The sequence below is a fragment of the Enhydra lutris genome, unplaced genomic scaffold (assembly GCF_002288905.1).
Source record: "Enhydra lutris kenyoni isolate GAN:26980312 unplaced genomic scaffold, ASM228890v2 scaffoldscaffold59, whole genome shotgun sequence".
NCBI lineage: Eukaryota > Metazoa > Chordata > Mammalia > Carnivora > Mustelidae > Enhydra > Enhydra lutris.
Window position 1 is genome coordinate 9,667,693 of NW_019154143.1, and position 24,737 is coordinate 9,692,429.

The following is a 24,737-nucleotide window of genomic DNA, read 5'->3' on the forward strand; positions in this document are numbered from 1 at the left end:
CAGGCTGAACAAGTGCGATTCGGGGCTCCATCCTAGGACCCTGGGATCAGGGCCTGAGCAGAAAACAGACGCTTAACCTACTGAGTCACTCAGGTACCCGGCCCCCCCCCCACCCCACTTTTTAAAAAGATTTTATTGATTTGGTCTTACACTTTGAATGAGTTTCTTAACCATGAAAGATTTTGTAATATCGCGCATTAGTCGTATGGAAAATGCTCGTTCACTGATTTAGGCATATCTTCCAAATGACACATTTGGTCATGTGGATCACATCCGTTGACACCACCAATCTCCTCAGAGGAGTCTTAAGCGTTGGGAAGATGTCAGGCTCAAGGTGGCAATACAGCTTTTCAAAAATTTTAATTTTTTTCTTGAGAGCTTTGTTTTTTCATTGGCAATACCACCAGTTTCCCTTGAAGTGAAAGGCTCACTCCATCCATTTCCCAGAAAACGTCTGCCAGATAAGCCAAGTCCACGTAACAGAATTTGCTAGTTTCTTCAAGAAGGGGCCAGGAAGACAGTTCAGCTTGCACAATGGCTTTTCGTCGAGATGGCCTTACTTCAGTGTGCGGCGGAAGGGCTTTATCCTGCTTCCCACTGTCGGCACGTTAGCTGTGTTCTCGGGGGTCAAGATTTAATGCAATTTTTAACTGGCTCTATCCGACATTTCTAAGTGAGGTTGCCACTGTTTGTACTGTGAGGGCAAGGCAGTGATGACTGACCACTAGAATGGTGTGCCACTGCTTTGACTCCTGCCACAGCTGACTGTACAGGTCCCCTGAAAGGCTCTCGGGACCACACACTGACAGCCATTGCGCTAGACACTGTCCTCAGCTGTCTTTTCAAAATCTAAGGTCGTGATCTCAGTGGAAAAAAAATCAGGTGAAGGCTATAGCTTTGGGGAGGTCCTCAAGTCCAAACCCATTATGGAAGTGACTTCCAGAAGACAACCTGAATGAGGCTGAAGTGATAGCTTAAGGAGTGATTCTCTACCATTCTTCATTATCATGCCCCTAAATGAGCCTTATTAGATGTCTTTTTTCTCTTTGCCCCCACCATGAAAATTTAATACTGGAGGTTCATTAGAGAGCCACAAATGATGGTCTCTCAGATTTTTTTTTTGCCCCCCACCCAAGAACTGATTTTCAGCTTCATTGAGAATATATGCCTGTAGCCAGTAATAACTCTTTTTTAGGGTTCACACCCTTCTGGATTTATTTTTCAGCATTTCCAGTTGCCACCACAGCGTAATGGCTGGCACAGAAGATACAAAAGTTTCTAAGGGAAAGCAGAAGCATGTCTTACTCTAAGCCAGCCTACATTAAAAAAATTTCCTTCCAATACTGACTGAATGTCTTAAATGTAAGAATTTACCCAGAAACCAGGAAGGCAGGACCTATTTCAGAAAAGGACTCACCATGGAATTCTTTTAAGTTGTGAATGTCCTTATGAAATAGGAATTGGGATTCAGATGACCTATTTCTATAAAGCTTCCAATTTCTGAAAAGCCTAAGATGTACCCCTTTTACACAGAGGTAGGGTGACTATAAATACTATATTCACCCCCCAAAACTGAACACTGGGCCCTCAAGCAAGCAAAACCTGTGGCATAACCACAACCCACTGCTGTTCTGTAGCTCTTTACCAAGGGCCCCATGTCAAAGGGGACGAGTGAGTGGTTCTGTGGCTCTGCACTTCTCCCCAAGTCTGAATGGAAAAGAGCCAAGTTAGGCGAAGGTCAAGGGTCCTCCTCCAGGTCCTCTTAGGGCTGGGAAAGTCTTAGGACATTTTCTGGGGAACCATGATTCTGTCCAAAGTCAGGGTGGCTCAGATGCCTTCTGGTCGCTGATACTTCCAGAAGGCCACCTCCCCATCATCACTGCAGGAGGCCAGAAGCCCCTGCTCCTTAGGGTTCCAGGCTACACAGTTGACATCCTGGGAATGGGCCTGAGGCAAGTGGGCTGTCAGGGAGAAGGTGGGCTGCTGTGGATCTGAGGTGGGATCCTCCTCGAACACACGGATGGCATCATCGCCACAAGCCGTAGCCAGGGCCCCTGTCAGCTGACACCTGGGAGGAACATGTGCACCCGTGAGTATGCAGGTGGCTCCTCCCTCCCCAACCTGGCAGATTAGGCAGAAGACATTAGTCTTCCCGCAGCTCTTCCCAAACTGCAGGCCTCCACTTAAAGTCTGTTATTGAAGAGCTTCCCTAACACAAATATCACTTCCTCATTCTTCAAGGGCTGCCATCTAGATCAGATTTCCCCAGTCAATCCCCAAACTCCGTGACTCTGAACTGCACTTCTGTCACTTAGCACAAGCAGCTTCCCTTATCGCCAAGTCATCCTTAACTATTGAGACAGTAATAGGCTGCTGAATTTTACCGTACTTCCCCTAAAGTCACCTTTGTCATTGCCAAACGTTTGCTAATATAAAAGCTTAGATGCATATCAACTATTTTCATCATTTAGGATTATTTCCTACAGATGGATTCCTAGGGCCAGAACTGCCCTCCGACCACTCTCCTATAATGAATGGTACGGCTTTCCTAGACTCCATTAGGGTAGAGTCAGTGTTGCCAAACCATAAAAACTCCACAGCCATGAATCCAATTTCAAGAATAAATGAATAAATCTTTCTGGATATGTGAGGCTGTGTGATTACCCACCCCCACCCCCCGCCAACACAAGGCTGGTGCTGACCTCACAGCTTGTCAACTTAAAAGTAGCTGTAGGCCTGGGTCTCTAAGTCTGTTCCCTGTTCCTATGAACCTCAGGCCAGCTGGCCCTAGGCCAGCATGGTAGACAGTCTGCTGGATCGGAAGAAATGAGGGTAGCTGCTCTCTGTCCACATACTCCCAGAGGTGGTAGAGAGAAGCATGGGGTTTTTGTCTTCTCTAAAATCTCTCCAAATGGGTGGGTGTGGGGATGGAGGTCTTACCAAGCAACGTCGTAAATGGTCCTGGAGTGGAAGCCTGACAAAGTGCAGATACATTTCCAGCTGGGGTCAGAGCCGCTGCATGCCACCCCTGCACGACAGACTTCTCTTGAGCCTAAGACATGTCTGTGTCCTGGGCACCTCAGGGGCGGAGCTCCTCACCTGCCCTCCCTCACCCCCACCTTCAATCATCAGGCCTCATTTTTGTTCCTCTGTCCCTATCCTTACTTATCTGCCTTATATACTGTGGCCAGACAGGGATTTTTACAGCAGAATTCTGAGAAGGAAAGGTCCTGTTCTTTAAAAACTTTCTGCTGCAGACTAAGTCTGACCAGTTAGCCTGCCTTTTAAGGCCACCAACCAGCCCAACCAGCCACCCGACCCACCCTATCACTCCCCAAATCCTTTTTGCCCTATGCTCCATCTAAAGGAATCACAGTGCCTGTTGTAAATCTAGACTTTTGCACCTTCAATGCCTTTGCTCATGCTGTTCTGTTCTCAACCAGAAGTCTCTTCTCTTATTAAATTCTTCTTGTGTTAAAATCTTACACACATTTTCCAGTTCGGGGGAAATGGCTCCTCTTCCACACAGCCTTCCCTGATTCTGCCAGGACTCACTTGGGAGCCCTCTCGTGCCACATGTTCCTCTCTACTCCAATTTGCTGTGATTCACCTATGTGTCTGAGACTCTTAGTACACTGTAAACCTCAGGAGACAGGAGTCTCCTTTAGCTCTCTTACTGGCCCCTCACCTTGCTCATTGTCCGGTAGATACTGGCGCCAGATACGCACAGTACGGTCATCACTGCAAGATGCCAAGCGCTGGCCACTGGGGTCAAAGGCTAAGCTCCACACAGTGGATTCATGGCCTTCAAGAGTGGCATAGCATACCCAATCATCTTCTTCCTCCCGGTACAGCTTCACTGTGTCATCATAGCTGGCAGAGGCTAACAGCTGAGGGGAAGGGGGGAAACACAGCACTTGTCTATATGGTTCAGGAAGTGCCTAGAGTTCCAAGACCTCTCCCAGCTAGGACAGTCCCAGCACTCTGTCTCTAGAAAGGGATTAATAATGTCTTTCAGTCACAGATAGAGATCCTCAGGTGGAGGCTGAAGAGCAGAGGAAGGCTGGGTGCAACCCTCCACACCAAAATCCCTTCCCACCAAGAAACTCCACCTCACTCTTACCTCCTGGCTTGGGTGCCAAACCACATGTTTGACATCCTGTGTATGAGAGTTGAGGACACTGACACATTCATACTCATCTTCTTCATCAACTGTGGGAGGGAAAGAGAAAAGAGCCCATGAGCTGACTCTATCAGGGACACAGAGGGGGATGTCTGTTCACTAGCTCCCAACCACATCTGGAAGGATCTAGACTCACCTTCCCAGACCCACACACTCTTATCTCGGCTGCAGGTAGCAAGGAGGTTGCCAGAAGGGGCCCAGGCCACTGACTTGACCTCATTTTCATGGCCCTCCAGAGTAGTTACACACTGCGAAAACAGAAGAAAAACAAGAATCAAGCAACTAAGACCTCTAGTGTTCTTTTCATAGGTAAAGCCAAGCTAGCCCAGGTTGGCTCAGGTGCCTGAACCAGCCATGGGGAGCAAAAGGACAACAATCCTGCTCCCATCCAGCCTGGTTACCTCAAAGTCATCCTGGTTCTTTTTCCAAATGCAAGTGGTAGCATCAAAACTGGCGGAGGCCAGGTAATTGCCACAGGGAGACCAGGCCACCTTCCGCACAGTGCGCTGGTGGCCTTCAGAAAGGACAGATTTGCAGATCCAGCTCTCACCTAAAAGCAAATGACAGGTCAAGCTCTAGAGCTGGGTGCACAAGAAGGTGCAGAAGCACTATCAATGCAGTTGGATAATGGGGGTTAGTACTGTAACCAGAGCCGGAGCCAAACTGGGCTTACCAAGCTGGGCTTAATTGGTGTATTTAACAACAGGCTTTCAGGGGCGCCTGGGTGGCTCAGTGGGTTCAAGTCTCTGCCTTTGGCCCAGGTCATGATCCCAGGGTCATGATTCCAGAGGATTGAGCCCTGCATAGGGAATCTTTGCTCAGCAGGGAGCCTGCTTCCACCTCTCTCTCTGTCTCTCTCTCTGCCTACTTGTGATCTCTGCCTGTCAAACAAATAAAATCTTTAAAAAAACAAAACAATACAGGCTTTCAGAAAGCTGTAACTAACTACTTCCTCTGCAGGAATCTAAAACAAATCAGAGTCCCCCTTCTGATTTAAAACTGTCAACAGTTCCCAAATTCCCTCAGGATAAAATTTAAACTTCACATCGTGTCGTAAATTGCTCTGGGGACTACATTCCTAACACCCTTCTCTCCTTTTCCGGTCTCAGCAACTATCACAATTCCCTCAATACTTCCACCTATGGATGTTTTTGCTTCCAATACTTGCCGACTCCTTCACCCAAAAAGTCTTCCTAGAATGGAAAACGTCTAACTTGAAGGTGGCTTTTCCCTCCTTCCCCCAGGCCTGTAACCTCATTGCGGGACGGCTTGCCCCAAAGGCTGCGCACTCCCTGAACCCGGCACCCACACCATGCGCAAGCTGAACCCTCTGCGGCAGGGGTCGTCCAGCGGGGCCGGGACTGACCTTCCGTGCCCCAGATGCGGACTCTACGGTCACCACCGCACGACGCCAGGAGGGTTCCCGCGGGGTTCCAGGCCAAGAACCAGCAGCGGGAGTCCGGGTGTGCCGGGACGCGAGCCAGCAGCACCAGCGAGTCCTTCATGGCGGCCCAGAACAGTGTATTGAGGAGGTGGGCAGAGGCTGTCGCGCCGACCGCGAGTTCCACGGCGCAAACGCCCGCGTCGCCCAGTACAGCCTCAGACGACCCTCGGGTCCCGCCGCTTCCGCCGGAGGGCCTGGGTTGTCCTGGGAACTCAGGGGCCCGCTGCTGAGGCCGTGCTGCCCTCTGGGAGTTGTAGTCAGCTTGCCACGCCTGTCGGCAAGCACCGCGGGGCAGCCTCGAACTACCAGTCCCGTGAGGCCCTGCGCAGGGAGCCGGGGGCGCGCCCAGGCTGTGACGCGCGCGGAGGACGCGGCTGGGTGCCGGAGGAGGCGGAGGCAGAGGTGGAGGAAGCCGGAAGTGGATTGGGCCCGGGTCGGTCCGGGCGTTGCGGGTTTAGGGCCTGAGATCGCTTTGCCCTAGGCAGCTGCAGAGCCCGTGACGGAACGGAGCGGCGCCATACCGGCCTTGAGATCTGCTGACCGGTGAGGAACAGGGGTCGGTGTGGTGGAGGGTCGTTTCTGGCCACAGGTCGCAGCCTGAGCACTGTTCCCAGATCCCGGATCCCGGATCCCAGCGGCCCAGTCTGGTCCTCGACCCCTCGGCACTCTCTGGCCGAGACCCCAGAGCCGGGTGTCTCCCGCATGGGTAACCGATACCCGCGCCCCAACTCCGGTCTGCCCAGATTCCGACCGGCTCGCAGTCCTCCCCGGGTCCCTGTTCCGCACCTCCGCAGCCCCATTCCAGAGACCCCGTCCCCGCCCCCCACCCCGGACTCCCTGCAGCCCTCCTGTCTGTGCTTGGCCCCAGGTCCCATCCCCTATCCTCCGGTGTGGCCCCTAACACCGCTGTGCCGGCCTCCCCTTCTGTGAACCCAGCGTTTTGCTCTCCTCCCCGGGACAGGCAGGCTCAGCGCGCCCTGCGGAGGTCCGCGGTGACCAGCAGCGACCTCGGAGCGACGGCGGGCGGCCCCGGGCATGTACGCCCCCGGAGGCGCAGGGCTGCCCGGCGGGCGCCGGCGGAGGAGCCCGGGAGGCAGCGCTCTGCCCAAGCAGCCGGAGCGTAGCCTGGCCTCGGCTCTGCCGGGTGCCCTGTCCATCACGGCGCTGTGCACTGCCCTCGCCGAGCCTGCCTGGCTGCACATCCATGGTGGCACCTGTTCCCGCCAGGAGCTGGGGGTCTCCGACGTGCTGGGCTACGTGCACCCGGACCTGCTGAAAGGTGAGGGCGCTGCGCGCCTGCCCTCTTCTTTCTGAGTGGTAGAGTCTCCTTGGCTGAGAGCGGAATGTGGTGGGGGCTGGAGCAGAGATAGCCAGGGGCAGGCACTTGGCTTGAAGGAAGCAGCCCCATTCCTGCCTAGTGTTCATGCCCACCAGGTGGCTCTGTTTGGGGTCTGGCCCCTCATTAATTCTGATGTTATTCAACCAGGCACCAACTTCTCACGCCATGCTAATCTGGACTGCTGCTATTTTCGGATTCTGCCTGCGGAAGGGCGCTGTGTATTGAGAACAGATAAGGGTGCTAGGCATCACAATTAGCTGCCCCATTCTAAGGAACCCATGGGATATGGGAAGGTTTCTTGGGGCAGCCTGTTGAAGGGAGGAAAGGAACTTTTTTTTTTTTTTTTTAATGTGGCTGGATTTTAAAAGATATTTTGGAGTTCTGCTATAATGGAATTTTTGCTAGAGAAAAGGGAGTCTATGGCATTTCCATAACCAGAAGTCAGTTTTGTTGCCACTCTCAGTAAAAACAATTGGAATTTGACTCTTGGAACCTTTACAAATGGTCTTGACTGAGGTAGGGTTGCTTTGTTCATCATCCTGCTTCCTAACTAGGCAGGCAGAGCAAAGGGGAAAGGGACTGTGCTCTTTACTGGGCACAGAGGAGGCCAATGTAGGGGTGGAAGTGGGGGGCTGTTTCAGGAAGCCCCATAGGTAATCCTGCCCAGCCCTGTCTCCAGTAATGAGAGTAAAGGCTGTGTGAGGGCAGGACTGCACTTGCCTGGCTTCTACCCAAAAAATGGTCAGAGGACCCCAAGAAGCCTTTAGTAACAGCACAGTTCATCACCCCCAAGGTCTTTTGAACCATTTGTGAAGGTCTTCATATTTTCCCCTATGGACCACCCCCTGGAGCTATGATAGATTCCAGATCTTTATTACCCCATGTATCAGAAGCGTTAGATATCTTCACATTGCCTCTTTAAGGATTCAGGCCCTGGGATTTGGTGAAAAGGTCAAATTCCCGTATGTGCTGTGACTTATATACCACTTCTGCAGGTCTAGTCTGAAAAGCCGTAACCTTGTAGCCTAATGTTGCCTTTCTCCAAGAGTTCTCTTGCTGTTTTGCATCTCTGAGTTTTTAAGGCATTAGCTAAGTTTTATAGAGAACAGGATCGGAGTGTCTGGTTTATTTCCAAATTTCACCATGATGATGGTCTTTGCTGGTTTGGCTCATTAAGACCCAAGTTATACACATGATGATGGAGGCCTCGGGACATGCAGCTTTTGTCTGGCCTATAGCTGGTGGCAGAAAGGCCATCAAGCTGGCGTGGAGTCGGGATGGTTTTTCCCTCAGCATGGTGCCTTCTTTGGAGCACAACTACTGCCTTTCCACCACTCCATTCAGGTCTTTGCCATCGATCCCCTGCTGTTCCAGGGTTTCGGGGACGTGGTATCTCCTACAAGCCAGGAGAGAGTTTATGATGCTTCTTCTCCCTTTCAAACCATTCCCTGGGAGGCTCACCAAGTTCGTACGATGGAGGGGGAGGCACTCTGATCCTTGTTTCCAGAGGTCAAGGAAGCTTGGCTCAGACATGAAGTGATCTCTCCAGGGCCTCAGAGCTGGGGGCACAGCTGCATTGACTCCAGTGCAAAATGATGCTGTCTCGTGTGTGTGCGCGTCTTAACCTTTGCTTTACTTCTGCGTCATCGAGAATGACCTCCTGTCTATTCCACTTTGGAGTGCACCCTTGTCAAAGGCCTTTGAAAAATAAAAATAAATTCTTGATGCAGGTTCTCCTTTGTTTACGTATATATTTGCCCTTTTTAAGAAGTTTTTAAAGCCAGATTTTGTCTTTTATAAAGCATGCTGCCTTAATCTTTACATTACATTTACTCATGTGTTTAGAGATCTTAACCCGTGGATAGTTTTTTGCTTGTGTGGTTCTTTTAAGATTTTTTTTTATTGGGGGGTGGGGGCAGGGGGAGAGGGACAAACAGGCTCCGCACTGAGCGTGGAGCCCAACATGGGGTTTGGGCCCACAACCACGAGGTCATGACCTGAGCCAAAACCAAGAGTCAGACGCTCAACCATGCAGGCGCCCCAACCCATGGATAGTTTGAACCTGCTTTTCTGTGGCCATTTTCTTGGCTGTTGTAAGCTAGGAGCACACTGGTGTCCATTAATAAGAACGGTGACCATGGTACCTCACAAACCATCACAGAAGAAGGCATGGAATTAGGAGGGCCCAACTGCTGCTTCTTCCTTTATGCTGTACCTGTTGGGTTTTTGCTTACCCAGTGGGCCTTTAGACACGGATTATCCTATGCAATTTTGTTGATCCTTAGGGCCCAACCCATGTCCTAACATGGAAGCCTGGGATATTCTCTATCTTGGGAGGGAGCGGAGCTTTGGGGCACAGATGTGATGGCAGTAGATGCTACCAGAGGGAAAACAGGCCTTATCAGGTCTGTGCAGGGAAAGGAGGATGGGCAGGGCTGGCAGGCCTCCGAGCAGTGCCTTCCTGTTTCTCAGCTCCATGCCTGAGTGCCAGGCATTGTGCTAGGCACACACCATGTCTGGCTTTAGTTTCTCCTAAGTGTCTTTATTGGATAGGTGCTGCCCCACCTCCAGTTCACAGAGGTTGCAGGCTCAGGGAGGTCAGGTACCACGGGCTTGGAGGCACAGAGCTGCTGTGCGTGCTGTGGACCCCACTCTTCCCATCGCACCTGAGCGCACTCTAGGTTTCTTTTTCCTTCCATCAGAGTTGTCCAAGGCTTGTTATTTCCCGATTCTAGTGGAGTTTTTCTCACAAGTCCCGCCGAAGCTGTGGTTCTTATCCCTCATTGCCTCAACATTCTGGCTCAAGTCAGTGAGCCTGAGGCAAAGTCACTCACCCTCCCGCTGTCATTTGCAGAACTCCAAAAAGGCTTTAGCCAATGCTGGCCGGCTGAACAGATTTGGTCCTGAATCCTTCCGCTCCCCAGGGGGTGCCTGCTTCTCACACAGCTCCTCGCCAGGCCCAGGTCCAGAGATTTGCTCAGACTGCTGGTGCCCCAAGCAAGGGGGGGCACAGATAATCATTCCTTCTGAGCCCCAACCCTCTCTATTGAGTGTGGCCAGCAAAGGGCAGCTCTGACAACAACTTCAGGAAGCATCTTTGGAGAATGAGGAAGTTTGGGGGGTTGAAGTCAATGAATCACAGTTGACAACAAGGCACTGGAAATGCAAGGCCCTACCAGGAAGGGCCAGTGCGCCTGCTGGGTGGTGACTAATGCAGCTGGCACTTCTGACGCCCGTGGGGCCTGTCCCCAGAGGCAGCTCTGCTAGAAGCTTGTATCTGGTGATACCCAGCCAGGCGCTAGAGGGCCCTGTTGGAGTCCTGTGTTAGAAACCTGTCTGGAAGCCCAAAAGTCACAGTGGGCTATGCAGGTGTGATGGCTGAGCCAAGCGCAGAGAGGGATACGGACCCTGGGGAAGGGTCTCTAACTCCCAGGGACTCCAGTGAAGGCCGAAGGGAGGGAAGATGAGACAGAAGAATGGAACTGTCCAGAAGCCACTTTACTCTTCCTGCCTGTAATGGGAGCAATGGGCAGGTAGATGGGAAGTGCCAGGGCCTTCAAAACAGATCCAAGCCAGTGACTCACCAGTGACCTTGGGCAAAGTCAATTCCTTGGGATCCTATTACACAGCAGCTGCCTTCTTCTCTGGTGACTGAGGGGACAGTCAGCAATAATTACCAAAATAAACAGCACAACTGGAGAATGGGCTGTGTTCTCTGTTTTACCAGAGTGTATACACTGCACCACTTGTTTGAATTTAAAATTAGGACCCTGCCCCATGTGCCATTTCTCTCCACAAATAAAATCATACATACATCATCCTTGGGGATTTTGCTTCTCCTGAGCAGCCCTCGAGGTGCTGGGCATACGTTGCTCCCCCTGCCAGACATCAGTCTGGGAAACAGACATGGGAGATCCTGACCCGAGGAGAGTTAGAGCTGGGTTCCGAGTGTGTCTGGGATAACTCCACCTGGCTTCTCTGTGTGCTCTGAGACCCTCCGATGAGAGGCTGCCTGGGACGCGAGGCAGAGCCCTGGTGTATCTGTAAGCTTCACTCCAAGGGAAGTTATGTTTGGCTTCCCTGCCAAGCCTGAGGGTTCACTCATGGCTTTGGAGTGGAGAAGGCAGTCATGTTGAAACAAAACCCACTTGAATTTTGGGTCAGAGGCTCTTTCTCGGCATCATATCATCACGCTGGCCAGGCAGAACCTTAGTCTGGCTTTAGTAGGCTCTTGCCCCGGCCCACACTGGCTGATGTGTGCTGACAGAGTACCAGTGGAAGGAGGAAAGGCACACCAGGGACGACACCTTGGTGGCCCCGCTGTACGGCCCCGTGCCGAGGGAGTAGGCTGGTGGCAGGCCCTATGGGCTCGATCCTGGCATGGCATGAGGCGACTAGCGGCACAGCCCTGTGTATGGGGAGCAGGTGTTACAGCTTTCACTGGCTGCGTGAGGGCGGCTAAGTGACTTGCTGGAGCTAACACAGTCTGTGGTCCGTCTAGGATTTGGTGCCACATCTGGTGCCTTTCCGGTGTCCCCGCTGCTTCTAAGAGCCAGGCTCTCATGGCTGCAGAAGCCTAGACCACATCAAGCAGATGTGCCCAGTAACTGCCCAGTTACTGCCCAGTAACTGCCAGTGCAAGCACTCTTGGCTTCATGAGCCAAATCTTTTCCTGCCTAGAAGAGGTTTCATGCTTCCAGCTGTTCCCTTAGTGAGCTCAGCAGCTGCTGGCTCTGGCGGTGACTCTGACAGCATTACTTTTAGGTTTGGACCCTCCATTCAAAGACCGCCCTTTAGGGTTAGATTAATTATGTCCATCAGGGAAAAATGAAACTGCTAACTCTGGTGCTTGGTGATTCCGAGCAACATGGTGCAAGGGAGCCTAATGCAGGTTTGGGGTCTTAACTCCATCCACTGTGTGACCTGGAGGAGGTCACATAACCTCCTGGAACCTCTGAGTTCTCCTCCGAGCTGTGTGATGAATCCCCCGGAGTGCAAGGAGGCTTAACCAAAATAACATCTTTTTTTTTTTAGTCGGCTCCATGCCCATTGTGGGGCTTGAACGCATGACCCTGAGATAAAGAGTCACACACTCTATTGACTGAGCCAGCCTGACACCCCAACTAGAAACTTTGACCCCTCTGGTGCACAGGCTATTCCTGGAGGGGTACACCAGAAACAACCAACAATGTTTGTCTCTCGGGAGGGGCAGTTGGACATTAAGAAAGGGAGGAATGTCTTCCCTGAATCTTCTTATCATGTGCAAGTTTTCCTTCTTATTGAAATAAGAGTATTACAAAACATAAGACATATAGGAGTGTACATAATAAATGTACATTTTAAAGGATGGTAATAAAATGGACATCCTGTACTCCCTCTGCAGCTGAAGAAAGTGTCTGAATTCAGCCCTGGAGTATTTCTTTCTTTGATGAAAACTAATTGTTGGGCTCCTGGAAGGTGCAGCCAGTCTACCTCCTACTGTTGGTTTTGGCTCAGGTTGTGAGTTCAGGGACTGAGATCGGCTCCACATTGGGCTACACGCTCAGTGCACAGTCTGCTTGGGAGTCTCTCTCCCTTTGGCCCTCTCTCCCCTGCACTTGTGCATGTGCTCGCTTGCTCTCATGAATAAGTCAGTCTTTGGGGAAGAAAAGTAATGGTTCAAGTTGAGTTGATTTTTAAGAACCACAATCAAAGCACCACTCGGAGTACCTGGCCACATTAAGGAATGCTGCTGGAATCAGAACAGAGCCTGCTGCAGTTCAGAGCGCGATGTGAGCCCTGCCGCTCTCAGGTTATTCTCGGATGTCCTAGAACACTCGTCCTGCCCCATCCCTGCTGCCTGCCGGGTGGAGCCCGATAGGAGCTATCTCAGAGAGCTTTTAAAGATACACCAATAAAGGCAGGAAACAGTGTCTGCCTCTGGGAGCTTTGCTTGCAGAGAGGCCCGTGGGTTTCTAGGCTCCTTCAGGCCAGCTGTCTTAGGCTCTGCAGGGCTGGGTTAAGTGAAGGCTAGCCCCGGCTGCTGACCGAGCTTACACAAAGGAAGCCTCTTGGCCTCAGACAGTTTCCCAGGCTGGAAGACTGGGCCCCAGACAGATGGTTGGTTGACAGGAGAGTAGCGGATAATTCTGGGGCAGCTTAATGGAAGATCTGTAGCCAGATCAAGACTCAGGAGTCCCGTGTGGGCTAAGCCAGCATCTGCCTGGTGAATTCTGAGCCTGAGGCAGGGAGTGTGTGCTGTCACAAAGGCGCAGAGTCTCTTGATACCTGGTCTGGTTCTTCAGTATGGAGGCCAGACTCTCTGCCCAAGACCCAGGGATGTCAGTGTCTGTTGGTTTGAGTCTGCCTTGTGGGGTCAGGTCCCCTTCCAGGTTCTTGGACTTCAAAACAACAGTCTGCCTTCCTCTAGGTTCAGGATCAGTGTTTCTGGGAATGTAGGGCTTGGCCCCACCTGCATGGGAATTACCATGGGCTGCTTGCTGTGATCCCATAGCCTTTCCGCCTGAGATCAGGACCCAGGAAAAGAGCCTATGGTCTAAGTACTGCCAGCCGTTTCCAAATTGTCCCAAATTAGCTGACTACCCAGGGCCTAAATGAAAGAAGAACTTGCCCACTGCTAGACTAGAGGAAAGAGAGGAAGTTAAGGCCCATTTCTCTTTATCAAAGCTTAAAATGGTTTCTTTTTGGATCAGCCTTTATTCTGTGAGTTTCTGGGAGCACTAGTTCACATAGATACAAAACTAAATAGATATAAAACTGGACTGACAGTGTTGTCTAGATCAATTTTCTTTTTTTAAAAAGGTGTTAAAAGTCTTAGAAGTTCACTTTATGTGTCTGGTATATGGTTGTCATCCTGGGACCTCCCTTCTCCTTGACCCGGGGACACTCTAAATGTTGGGTCTCCTGTTTGAGCATTTTTCTTCTTCTTGGTTCACTCCTTCATTGTGGTGGAGCAAAGAGCATGCACCCGTCAATGACTTCACCCTCATTTTAGAAGGTGTCAGTTTTGGAGTCTGTCAGGCTTTTGTGGTATAAACTAGTCTCTTCTTAGTTTTTCACACTTCTGGCTTAGACTTGAGCTAATCTAGTCCTTTAAGTCCATTCTAAGTAGGTCCAACTCTTTTAATTTCCGGTTCCCAGAATTTTGTTTTGCCTCTTTCCTCTTTGTGTGGGTTTATGCCTTAAATTTTTCCTTCTTTTGTTTTAGTAGGGTGCAGGGAGGAAGCGGAAATAAATGTGAAAGTCTGGCCTGCCATCTCTCCTAATTTATTCAGCACTTTTAATTCTGTGTTTCTCTAAACCGCTTCAGCGTCTTTCAAGGGACTGAATGAGTGACTTGATAGACGTATTAATTGGCCTCTGTGGCTGGCTTAGCTCAGAACTCAGTGGGCTTTTCCTGCCAGTCTAAAGCACGCTTTAGCAGAATGGGCTGAGGTGTCAGGCTAATTGTCAGGGTCTTTACAAATGGTTAGCAGAGTGTGGCGAGTACAAGGAAGTGGAGCCCTGCACTTAGAGTGACTTTGTTGGAAAGGGAAGAAGGACTTGAGGCACAGGGGAGCCTGTCTGCAGTTCCTCTCCTCTGCAGGCCGGCTGGGAGCAGGAGCAGGAGCTGAGACGCAGCCCCCTCGCCATACTCCGCTGATTCCCCAGGACTGGGGCGGGGGTGGCGGGGGGTGGGAGACACAAGCTCTTCCCAGCAGCAGGACTTTGGGAGGACGTGGGGCCCTGAAGATTTGGTTCTTGCCCTACAGATTTCTGCATGAATCCCCAGACAGTACTGCTCCTGCGGGTCATTGCCGCCTTCTGCTTCCTGGGCATCCTGTGTAGTCTCTCCGCATTCCTCCTCGATGTCTTTGGGCCCAAGCATCCAGCGCTGAAGATCACCCGTCGCTATGCCTTCGCCCACATCCTCACAGGTAAGCGTGGGCCTGCTTGCCGTGGGGAAGGAACTGCCATGGGGCAGAGGTGCCCGTCTGGAGTCGCAGGTGGGGACGAAGAGGCTTCTGTGAGCAGATACCATTCCAGATGCTCCTTTCGGCTCTAGCCTTTCACAAAGCAATGGACTGTGATAGCGACTTGCTGCTTGTGGTTTGCATGTATGCCTGCCAGGACCACAAACCCACTCAGCCCAGCTGTAGAAGGGGACCATTGTTAGTATTCCACAAGAAATCTCCGTGCTGAGAACTGGAGCTAAAGCTCAGTGGGGCTCATGGGGCCCACAACGAGCAGGGAGGGAACTAGGGTGTCTCGCTGTGTCTCCCCGGGAATGCATGGTCTCATCAGACTCTCTTTTTCTGGCTTGTCTGCATGCCACCTTTCTCTGCTTCGATGCAGCTTCTCTTCTCCCTCCTGACTGGGCTGCTGTGTTGATTTTGACTTGTGATGGTGCTAACTCCGGCCCCCCAGCTGCATGACCCGGTCTGTCCCTTTCAAGCACCCAGTGACTTCTAGCAACCTGGTATCCCAATTCCAAATTCTGGAAACAGAAAGACTCTGGCCCAGAAGGAGTCAGGCATCTGGCCCCAGCCCCCATCCCCATCCCTGTCCCCGCCGGAGAATCCCATGGCCAAGAAAGCTCCCTGTCACAGGGTCTGGGAGCAGGCAAGTTCTCTGTGAATGGGGTTTGGGGAGAGGCTCAGTTGGTTCTTGAAGCATCGTGGCTGCAAGATGCCTCCTAACTTCCCTTCTCTGCTGTCTCTCTGTCTCCCAGTCCTGCAGTGTGCCACTGTCATCGGCTTTTCCTACTGGGCTTCCGAACTCATCCTGGCCCAGCAGCAGCAACATAAGAAGTACCATGGGTCCCAGGTCTATGTCACCTTTGCTGTTAGTTTCTACCTGGTAGCAGGAGCTGGTGGGGCCTCAATCCTGGCCACGGCAGCCAACCTCCTGCGCCACTACCCCACGGAGGAGGAGGAGCAGGCCCTGGAGCTGCTGTCCGAGATGGAGGAGAATGAGCCCTACCCAGCAGAGTATGAGGTCATCAACCAATTCCAGCCGCCCCCGGCCTACACACCCTAATGCTGGCCCAGGGCTTTCTTCTGCAGCAGCCCCTCCCTACTCTGCAGCGCCTCTCAAACCCAGAGGAGCTCCTCTCCCCAGCAGGCCTCACTGGTAGGATCCTGACCATTTCACCAAACCTTCCCAGGAGAGACTCTGCCTTTAGGGTGGTTCATGTATCCCTGCTCTCGAAACCTGGGATTCACAGATTTTATATAATGCACTGTTTCCCCTCTTGTCACCTTCCTGTCCCTTTGTGGTCGCTAGTCATTACCAACCAGGGATGGTCATACAAGTTTTCTCCCTTCATGGGCCATAGCTTTGAAACTGGGACTTTCCCTGGGGAGCTGCTGATGGTGGGGACTTACAGATAGAAGTGTCAGCAGGTCCAAAGGGAAATGGGGACTGGGCCCTGTAGGCTCATTTCGTAACAGTCAGTGTTTGTCCCACCGCTGTAGCCCTGGACTGATCCCCACCCCCAGTTCCTACTTGGAGTGCTGCAGCCCCGAGGGCCGCCCGCTCCGTGGAATTCTCTGCACTTTAGTCTTTGGACTTCCCATCACACATCTTCTGGTTTTCTGGGAAGAAGGAATTGCTGTCAGGAAGCTGAGGCTGCACTCTTCTGCCCTGCCCTTGTGTGGGTGGCTGGAGCCCAGGCAGGGAGCGCAGCAGCTGGCATGGGCCTGAGGCCCCCTGGTGCCCATAAAGGATCAGAGTAAGGGCGGGCCACGTCTCCCTAGCCCCTTCACCTTTTAAAATGTGAGTGGTTTTAAAAGGAAAAAGCAGAACCAACCAACAGCAACAATACTCTTTTTAAACTAGCGACAAGCCTGTTGTCGTTTTTTCAGATATTTTATCCCATTCCTTTCGGCTCAGCAGTGTTTTGGGCCACGGCTTCCCCCAGGCAGCTCCTCCCTGAACCTCTCCCAGCAGAATGCAGCCTCTTCCCTTGCCTCCTCCCCGACCGCGACCCGGCTCCCTGGGCCCTTCCTGTGGAACCCAGAGCCCTGTCGGCCCCGGCCCCGAGGGCTGAGGACTGTGGCCTGGCTGGCTGGCCAGCGTGGTGCTCCTCAGGACTGTGGCACTGAGATGTAACCTGGCCTCCAAGCAGGAACAGGGGCCATAGCAGGGCAGGAAACCTGCCATGCGCCACATAGGAACTGCAACCAGTGGGGTCCCGTTGCGTGAGGTGCCAGAACCAGCCCTTCAGAGCAGGAGACCTGGCTGCGTCCTTCAGGCTCAGTGTGTCCCCTAGACTGTGACTTGGGGCAACAGCTTGCTGCATGCCCCTTTTCTCTTCTTGAATGTACTCTGGTCTTGCTGTGCGCTCCCGGCTCTTTCTTGCCCGGCCATTATTCTGTCCTGTCAGCTATACACAGCTCTGGGTCTGGCTGAATGCTGGGCCTGGAGATCTGGGGCACAAAGTGGGAGAAACTTGAGAGACCTTCAACGTGGATCCAGATGGCCAAGCTCTTTGGAATCAGTGTCCGGTGCTGAGCTGAAAAGCAGATTGGATCCCAGTTTCCTTTCACAGGCAATAGACAGAGCAAGACTGGAGAGTGGATACCACTGTCGAATTGTGGCTAGAAAGGGACTGTCTTGTCCCTCGTCCTTCTTCAGCGAGTTTGCCTGGGGATGTCTGGACAGATGCCTGTGTGGGAGGTGAAGACCATGTCTGTACATGAGTGAGTGGCTGCCTGGAGTTCACTCTGATGCCAGAGTGTGTCCCAGGGTGACTCTCACTCTTCCAGACTCTTCCTTAGGCAAGAAAGACTGCAGTATGATACCTGAGCACAAAACCAAGGAGCTAAATTAAGTCTTACGTCTTTCTGTAAAGTCCGAGTTTGCCTTTGGCAGATCTCCAGGGTGTGGCCAGCTCTCTCTGACCATGAGGGTCTAAGTAGGCAGACCAAGAGAGCGGGCACCAAACACGCATGCCAAAGTGACTAGTCATCTCATGAGGACCCAGAGGACCCAGACCCTGACCCTGTGGACCGTTCCACGTGACTCGGAACCCACTTTTTATTAGCTTCCCCTCACCTCTGGCCTTTCTCTTTTCTCCTGCCATCCTGACATGGATAGTTTGTCATATAAATTCCCCTGGTTGTGTTTGTTTGTTTTTTTTTTTTTTTCTAGAAAAAAAATTAAAAAGCAAAACAAAACAAAAAACAAATTACAAATAAGAATGTAAATGCCAGTGGCTCCCTGTCATTTTTCTGTCACAATTTCCCTGACTTGGTTTGTTCCCTTGCTCCTAGAAAAGCAGGAGAAATTTATGATTAAGTGTGTAATTAAAAAAACAAAAAACAGTGGGGAGGGAATGCTTGCATGTGTTTATTCAAATGCAAGGCATTTTTCCTTTTAAGACCCTCCTAATCCTGACAACTTCCGCACCAGGGTCCCAAGGCTAGGAGCAGTAGAGACCTCCAGCCCAAGTCCCTGACTTCAAACCCTGAGCTCTTCTCTGCAGCTGCTCGTTAGAGGCAGAAGAGAAAGCTGCTTCTGAACGCCAACCATTGTGTGGGAAGAAACAGACTTCTTCAGAGCTAGGACTCGTGGAAGGAGCTGCACTTTCTTTTGAAACCACAGGGAATGGTCACTTCCAGGGAGGGGCATGTGAGTGGAGACAGATCCGGGAGTGTACCTTTTGGAAGAGCTCTACAGTGTCCATGCCTCACACAGTTACCCATTTTCCCTTCATTCAGGCGACACACCGGGCCCCAGATGGACATCACGGTAAAAGAGCTTCGGGCTCCCTTTGAGGAGCAGCCCGTTCAGGTGTTCTTTTTTTATTCCTTGGGAGAGTATACATACTTCTTGAGAGCTAGGAATGTCTTCTCTCTCCTTTCATTTCATTTCAGACATTTACGAATGGTACCTTGCGTTGTATACAAGGCACTGTTGGGCACCACGAGAAGAAACAGGAGGACCAGCGGGCCTGTCTCCAAGGCTTTTATATTCTTAGTTCAGGAGATGGACTTGTTCGCAAAAAGGCAGTGAAGTAAGTGGTCTAATGGACAGTCGGGGAAAGTGTGCCAAGAAGGGAGGCTGGTTGTGACCTGAGCAATTATGAAAGGCTTCCTGGAGGAGGAAGCTTGAGTCAGGCCTGCAGTGAGGGTTTGGAGGTAGGGTGTGGGGAACTCCCACTGAGGGGATAGCAAAAGCAGAAGCACAACTGGAGGCCAGGATGTGAGAGAAGAGGTTAGAAAGTTGAGAGGGGCCCATTTAAGGCACTCTAAGAAGTGGGGAGTCCTGGACAGGTTTTGAGAAGAGGAAGGAGGGACTCAGGTTTATTTTAATGACTGGTGACAGTGTGGAGGAGGCTCAGCCTCATACTAAGTGGAAGAGTCAGAGGGTATGGGAAACAGGAAGTAGTGCGGGCCTGGAAGCTGGCAGAAGGGGAAGAAGAGAGCAGTCACTCTTGGCCCCCAGGGCCTGGCGTCTCACGACATGGAGGCAGAGCCAGCAGTGCGGGCCTAGAGGGGCTCACGGATGAGAAGATGCAGGATATGAAGGGCAGCAAGGAGAGAACCTTGGGGAACAGAGGAAGAGGTGGTTGCATCTTGGGGAAGAACAGTTTTCTTAAAATAACTAGAGAATCTCCAGCTGACATCTCACCTACAAATGTGCACTCCATCAGCCACTAAATTCATAGGTCTCAAGGTTCTGTGGGGAGACAAAGGAACTAATACACTTTTGGCCCTTGGTTTCAAATAGCCTAAAATCCTTCTCTCCTGCATTTTTTTGTGGGAGTGGTATTTAATTTTAGTTTTTTAAGATTTTATTTGGGGGCACCTGGGTGGCTCACTGGGTTAAAGCCTCTGCCTTCGGCTCAGGTCATGATCCCAGGGTCCTGGGATGGAGCCCCGCATTAGGCTCCCTGCTCAGCAGGGAGTCTGCTTCCCCCTCTCTCTCTGCCTACTTGTGCTGTCTGTCAAATAAATAAATAAAATCTTTTTTAAAAAAAAGATTTGAGAGCGAGTGAGAGCAAGCACATGAATGAGCACAAGCAGGGGGAGCACAGAGGGAGAGAGAGAGGACTTAAGGGGCTGCCTGCTGACTTAAGTCGGTTAAGCATCTGCTTCTCCTCCTCCCCTACTCCTGCTCTCCTGCTTACTCACTCTCTCAAACAAAAAACAAAACAAAACTGAAGGATTTGTCTTGGCCTGACCTGCCCTCTAAGCTGAGTGGGAAAACAACACAGTGGATAGTGAAGGTCTTTGTAAAATGAGTTCAAGGAGAGATAGAGGCTCCTTACCCCAACCATGTGTCTATAGAATTTAGTAATGAAAAACTTTAAGAGACATCTGTGGTTCCATCTTATTTAAGGGCTTATATGGCTCTGAGAATGGGGCTGAAGGCACATGGCCTGTTAGGCAGCCCTGTCTGGAAGCTTCCTGTTCTTTTTGTCTCTGTAGCAAAAATGGCAGCTAGCCCTTATGTAAAGGATCTTCCCTACACGGTGAAGTCTGATTAGACACTGTAGCTCAGTCTTCCATCTTGGTTTTACCTTCCTCTTGGGGTTCTCTCACCTAGATTTCTAGTGCCACCACTATCAGCAGGGAGTTTCCTTCTGGAATAACCTTGGGGTGGTGGGTGGGTTTTGTTTTAAAAAGGAAAAGGCTGTCCCTTAGTCTCATTCTTTCCCACCTGTTTGCTTCTAGTACAGTGGTGAGAGAATTTTGTGCGTTTTTTGACCTTTGAACACACAATTATACTGACAGGCTTTATGTCTTGTTTTTTACATTTTAAGTTCATTAGGACCAGGGGGTCATGTTTTCTTATGCATTGTTCACACACCAAATAAAACGAACACAATGTGCTTTGTGAAGGATGCAAAATTATTAACAGTCCTTGCCCTCAAGGACCTTCCAGTCCAGCTGTCAGAAAAGAGGAAATCTGTAAAGCAGAGACCTGACAAGGGCTCCTGACTGCCCCTTGAGACTGTAATGGTCCAGGAAGGCTTCATGAAGGGGAAGAGACTTTATATGGGCCTTGAAGAATGGGTAGGCTTTCTTGAGAATAATGTAATCAATGGCATGAAAGCAGGAAAGAAAGGGACAGGCCTTGGGGGACAGTGAGTGTTTTGAGCAGTGTGATAACCCACTGGAGGGGAGTGATAAGGTGGATGGACCCAACCGGTGAGGTCCTGGAATGCAAAGGTATTATCAGAATACCTAAAGCCGCAGGATACAGAACTCTTAACAGAGAACTTTTTTTTTTTTAAAGATTTTATTTATTCATTTGGCAGACAGAGATCACAAGTAGGCAGAGAGGCAGGCAGAGAGAGAGGAAAGGAAGCAGGCTCCCCGCTGAGCAGAGAGCCAGATGCGGGGTTCGATCCCAGGAGCCTGAGATCATGACCTGAGCCTAAGGCAGAGGCTTTAACCCACTGAGCCACCCAGGCGCCCCACCAGAGAACTATTTTAAATAGAATTTATTGTTTCCTATAACTGAAAAGGTGACCTGACTGGATCCAGGTGCTCAAATGATAATGTCACAACATTATTTCTCTTTCTCTCTCTCTGTTCTGTTCATGGGCTTAGGAAATCTCTCTCCAAATGTGGGGAAGATGGCCAACAGCAGCCCTGGGCTCACACTAATCTCTTGTTTAAGGGCTGGAGTGAGTCTCTTTTATCCAAGGGATTTTGATCTGGTTCTGGAAGAGCTGACACGAGGTATCTTTGGCCTGGTGGTTTCATACACAACTCTGTCCTTGATGACAAAAACAGATGCTTCCATGAATTGTTTCTAAGTTGTAAATTAGGAGAAACTGCCTGCTAGGAAAAGATGGCACATATGGATGAGTAAGTGGATGAATGCTGTCAACACTTTGTTCTGAATAATTGATGAACAGAGTTTTTGGTTACATACCATTTTGAAGGGAAGAGAAGGCAATTACTGCTGCCTTGTGGCTGGACAGTTGGAGTCCAGGGTTTGCATCAGACTCAGGCAAATTACTTTCCAAGTACTTGGGGAAAAGACCAAGGCATGGGCATCAAAGCCGAATTAACTTACAATGGGCCCATTTAATTCTCTGGGGAATGCCTGTCCTCAGGTATAATGCCTACGAAATGATTTTTACATATGCTGCCAAGTCAATGAATTGGTGCTTCCTCCTCCTGCCAGATCCCCAAACCAGGAGAGATGATGTCCAGTGTGGGACCTGGAGCCTGCATGAGGAACCTGTCATGAGGAAGGGCAGGTCAGAGGACAAGGACATCTGCTGAGGATACCAGAGAAAGATAGCTGGAGGGGAGTATGCAGTGCCCATAGCACTTTCCAGGCAGAGAGAGCCCATGACCTGACTTCCAGTACCAGCTTTCTGGACAGACACATTCTACTGAGCTTGGTAACAGAGGCTCTTTCAGGTTGGGTCCCCTGGGCAGCAGACTGAGATGAAGATTAGCATGTGGTATTAGAGGTGATCTCAGGTTCAACACATATGGAGGAAGGGAAGGAAGTAATATTGGTCAGAGGGGGAAGGTGTGGTGTAAATGCCTGAGGTAACTCCCCAGTTCTGAAGCTGGGATGGCCTTTCAAGTTGTCCTGAATTGGGGTGGGAGGACCAAGCCTTTACACATTAGCTTCGGTCAGTCACTGGATGCATGCTGTATCTACAGAGGACAGTGTTATCTTGGCTGAGGAAATCTGTCACCCGAGGGCAGTTCCTGAAGCAGGCTGGTAACTGAGCGCTGTCTCCCAGCTACTCAAAGTAGTTAGGGGCAAGAAGCCCTTCAGTCCTGAAGGTGGACCTGATGGCACATCATGGTGTCCAGTATTCCTTATGCCTACTATTCAGACCCACTTCTTTGTATAGGCTTTGGGAGCAGCTTGACTTTTCTGAGGGAGGCTGATGGTTAATGGGATGAGCCACATTTCCCACCACTACGCCTGGTCTTAAGCCCCCAACTGTTATCGTCTTCCTCCTCTACCACCCATTTTAGGTGCTTCTCAGCCTCAAGAAGCCCCTCTGCTGAGCACCTGGTCACCACGTCCTTTTCAAGCCTTGGCTGCTGCACTTCTCTATTTACTTTCGAAACTGAGCCAGGGTTTAACAAAGAGACAGCCAGCTGGACTGCATCAGGGCTGAAAACATCTTCCTCTTTGCTCCTGGTTGTGTAACTGCAGCCCTGACTCTTCCTGATAATCAGGGTCAGTTACTGCTGCCAGGGTGGTGACTCCTGCTTCTTGCCTGCTGCTCCCTTGGCATGAAGAGCTCAAAGTGCCACGTGGCACTTGTAAATTAAAGTGCAATGGGATTTTTGCTATAGCCCCTGATGAAAAGACTTCATCTTTGGGAAACAGGACCTCAAAACCCTCGTAGTGCAGAGTTGCAGTGACAGAAATACCCAACGGGATCACTGGGCTTAATGCTAAGTGAAGCCACTCCTATTTCCACCCCTTGCACCAAGGACCTATCTCTATTCTTCTTCTTCTTTTTTTTAAAGATTTTATTCATTTATGTGACAGCGAGAGAGGGAACACAAGCAGGGGGAGTGGGACTGGGAGAAGCAGGCCTCCTGCGGAGCAGGGAGCCCAATGCGGGGCTTGATCCCAGGACCCTGGGATCATGACCTGAGCCGAAGGTGACGCTTAATAACTGAGCCACCCAGGTGCCCCTAGACCTATCTGTTCTTTTTTTTTTTTTTTTCCCCGCTCCCTCCCGACCTATCTGTTCTTATTGGGACATAGCACCACACTGACGGTTGACAGACCGTACACTGTGTTGTGGTAGGTGGTAGCCCATCCTTAGTTGGTACCATCTCTATGCTGGAACCTCAGCTGTGCCTTCACCGGCTGTTCCTTCTCTGTTCATGCTGGCATCTAGATGGTACAGAATGTGATAAGGCCAGTGGATCCCATGGTCATGTGCCATTGTCTTGCCTCCAAACGGTGCAATGGGTCCTTTGGTCTGATGCATTTTTACGTGGGAACTTTTGTCAATGGGTCAGACACTCAATCAACACTGAAGATACTAGTGCTGGCTGAGGCCCTGCAGGCGAAAGAGGCAAACGACACCCAGAACGTAGTAATTGCAGTCAACATAAATTCATGCCATTCCCAGGATGGAAAGTACCCAAAGTTGTCAAGCACCTGGTTGCTTTCCTTGAGGTATACTGCCATCTGGGAGGCTCAGCATTGGATTCATTGCTGCAAGGCTGGGCATTTAGCAGTGGAATCAGCCTTTGTGTGTGGAAGCCCCTGCTCTTGGGTCCATGTATTACTCCCATCCCTGCTACGTGGCTACTCCATTCACATGCCCATTGTGGTGGTACTGAGGTGGCTGATAGCATCTGACATTAATTGGTGAGTCATTCTCTCTACTTGGTTGTTTAGTGCCTCCTCCATGGTAGATACTCTTGGATGGGCATCTGCGCACTTCGGTCCCACTCACATAGTCCATCTACATACGTACCTCTCTCCCAGACCTTTTCATCCCTCATCATTCTAATCTTTCTCCTGCCAGGTCGGTCAAGCAGCCAAGTCAACTGCCAGTCCGTATATATTCTAACTATGGTTACATTTCTTTCCACACAAAGTGAATGGCCAGGTTTAACCACTGAGAGAATTTATCCACTGGGAGAATTTCCCTGGCCGCTGTCTTTCAAGATCACCTCAAGGTGGGGCTACAGTACAGCCACAGTTCATTTTCTGCTTGTACCCACATACCATTCTGACCTATCTGCCAATCAAATTTTGCTTTTTTTCCTCCTTTATCAAGTGGTCATAAAGGGACCCCACTTCCTGTGCAGCCATACGTATGGGCTGAT

The 24,737-nt window shown here is 50.8% G+C and overlaps 2 protein-coding genes across 3 annotated transcripts; one reads left to right on the forward strand and one right to left on the reverse strand.

The window, feature by feature from the left end:
- Nucleotides 1-94: 94 nt before the first annotated feature.
- LOC111158490 (cytosolic iron-sulfur assembly component 1) lies at nt 95-5,835 on the reverse strand. Its single transcript, XM_022520542.1, has 7 exons — nt 5,550-5,835; nt 4,585-4,733; nt 4,320-4,431; nt 4,124-4,212; nt 3,689-3,890; nt 2,941-3,028; nt 95-2,068 (listed from the first exon to the last, which is right to left on the reverse strand). The coding sequence occupies exons 1-7, from the start codon at nt 5,686-5,688 to the stop codon at nt 1,828-1,830; spliced, it is 1,020 nt and encodes a 339-aa protein (XP_022376250.1). The 5' UTR covers nt 5,689-5,835; the 3' UTR covers nt 95-1,827.
- A 222-nt stretch (nt 5,836-6,057) lies between these two features.
- LOC111158433 (transmembrane protein 127) lies at nt 6,058-18,155 on the forward strand. 2 transcript variants are annotated; one of them, XM_022520448.1, is made up of 4 exons: nt 6,058-6,170; nt 6,589-6,906; nt 14,718-14,882; nt 15,677-18,155. In XM_022520448.1, exons 2-4 carry the CDS (start codon nt 6,663-6,665, stop codon nt 15,982-15,984), a joined length of 717 nt encoding a protein of 238 aa, XP_022376156.1. In that variant the 5' UTR covers nt 6,058-6,170; nt 6,589-6,662; the 3' UTR covers nt 15,985-18,155. The 2 variants fall into 2 exon arrangements, with proteins under 2 accessions (XP_022376156.1, XP_022376155.1); XM_022520447.1 differs by having other exon boundaries at nt 6,067-6,906.
- The last annotated feature ends 6,582 nt before the right edge of the window (nt 18,156-24,737 follow it).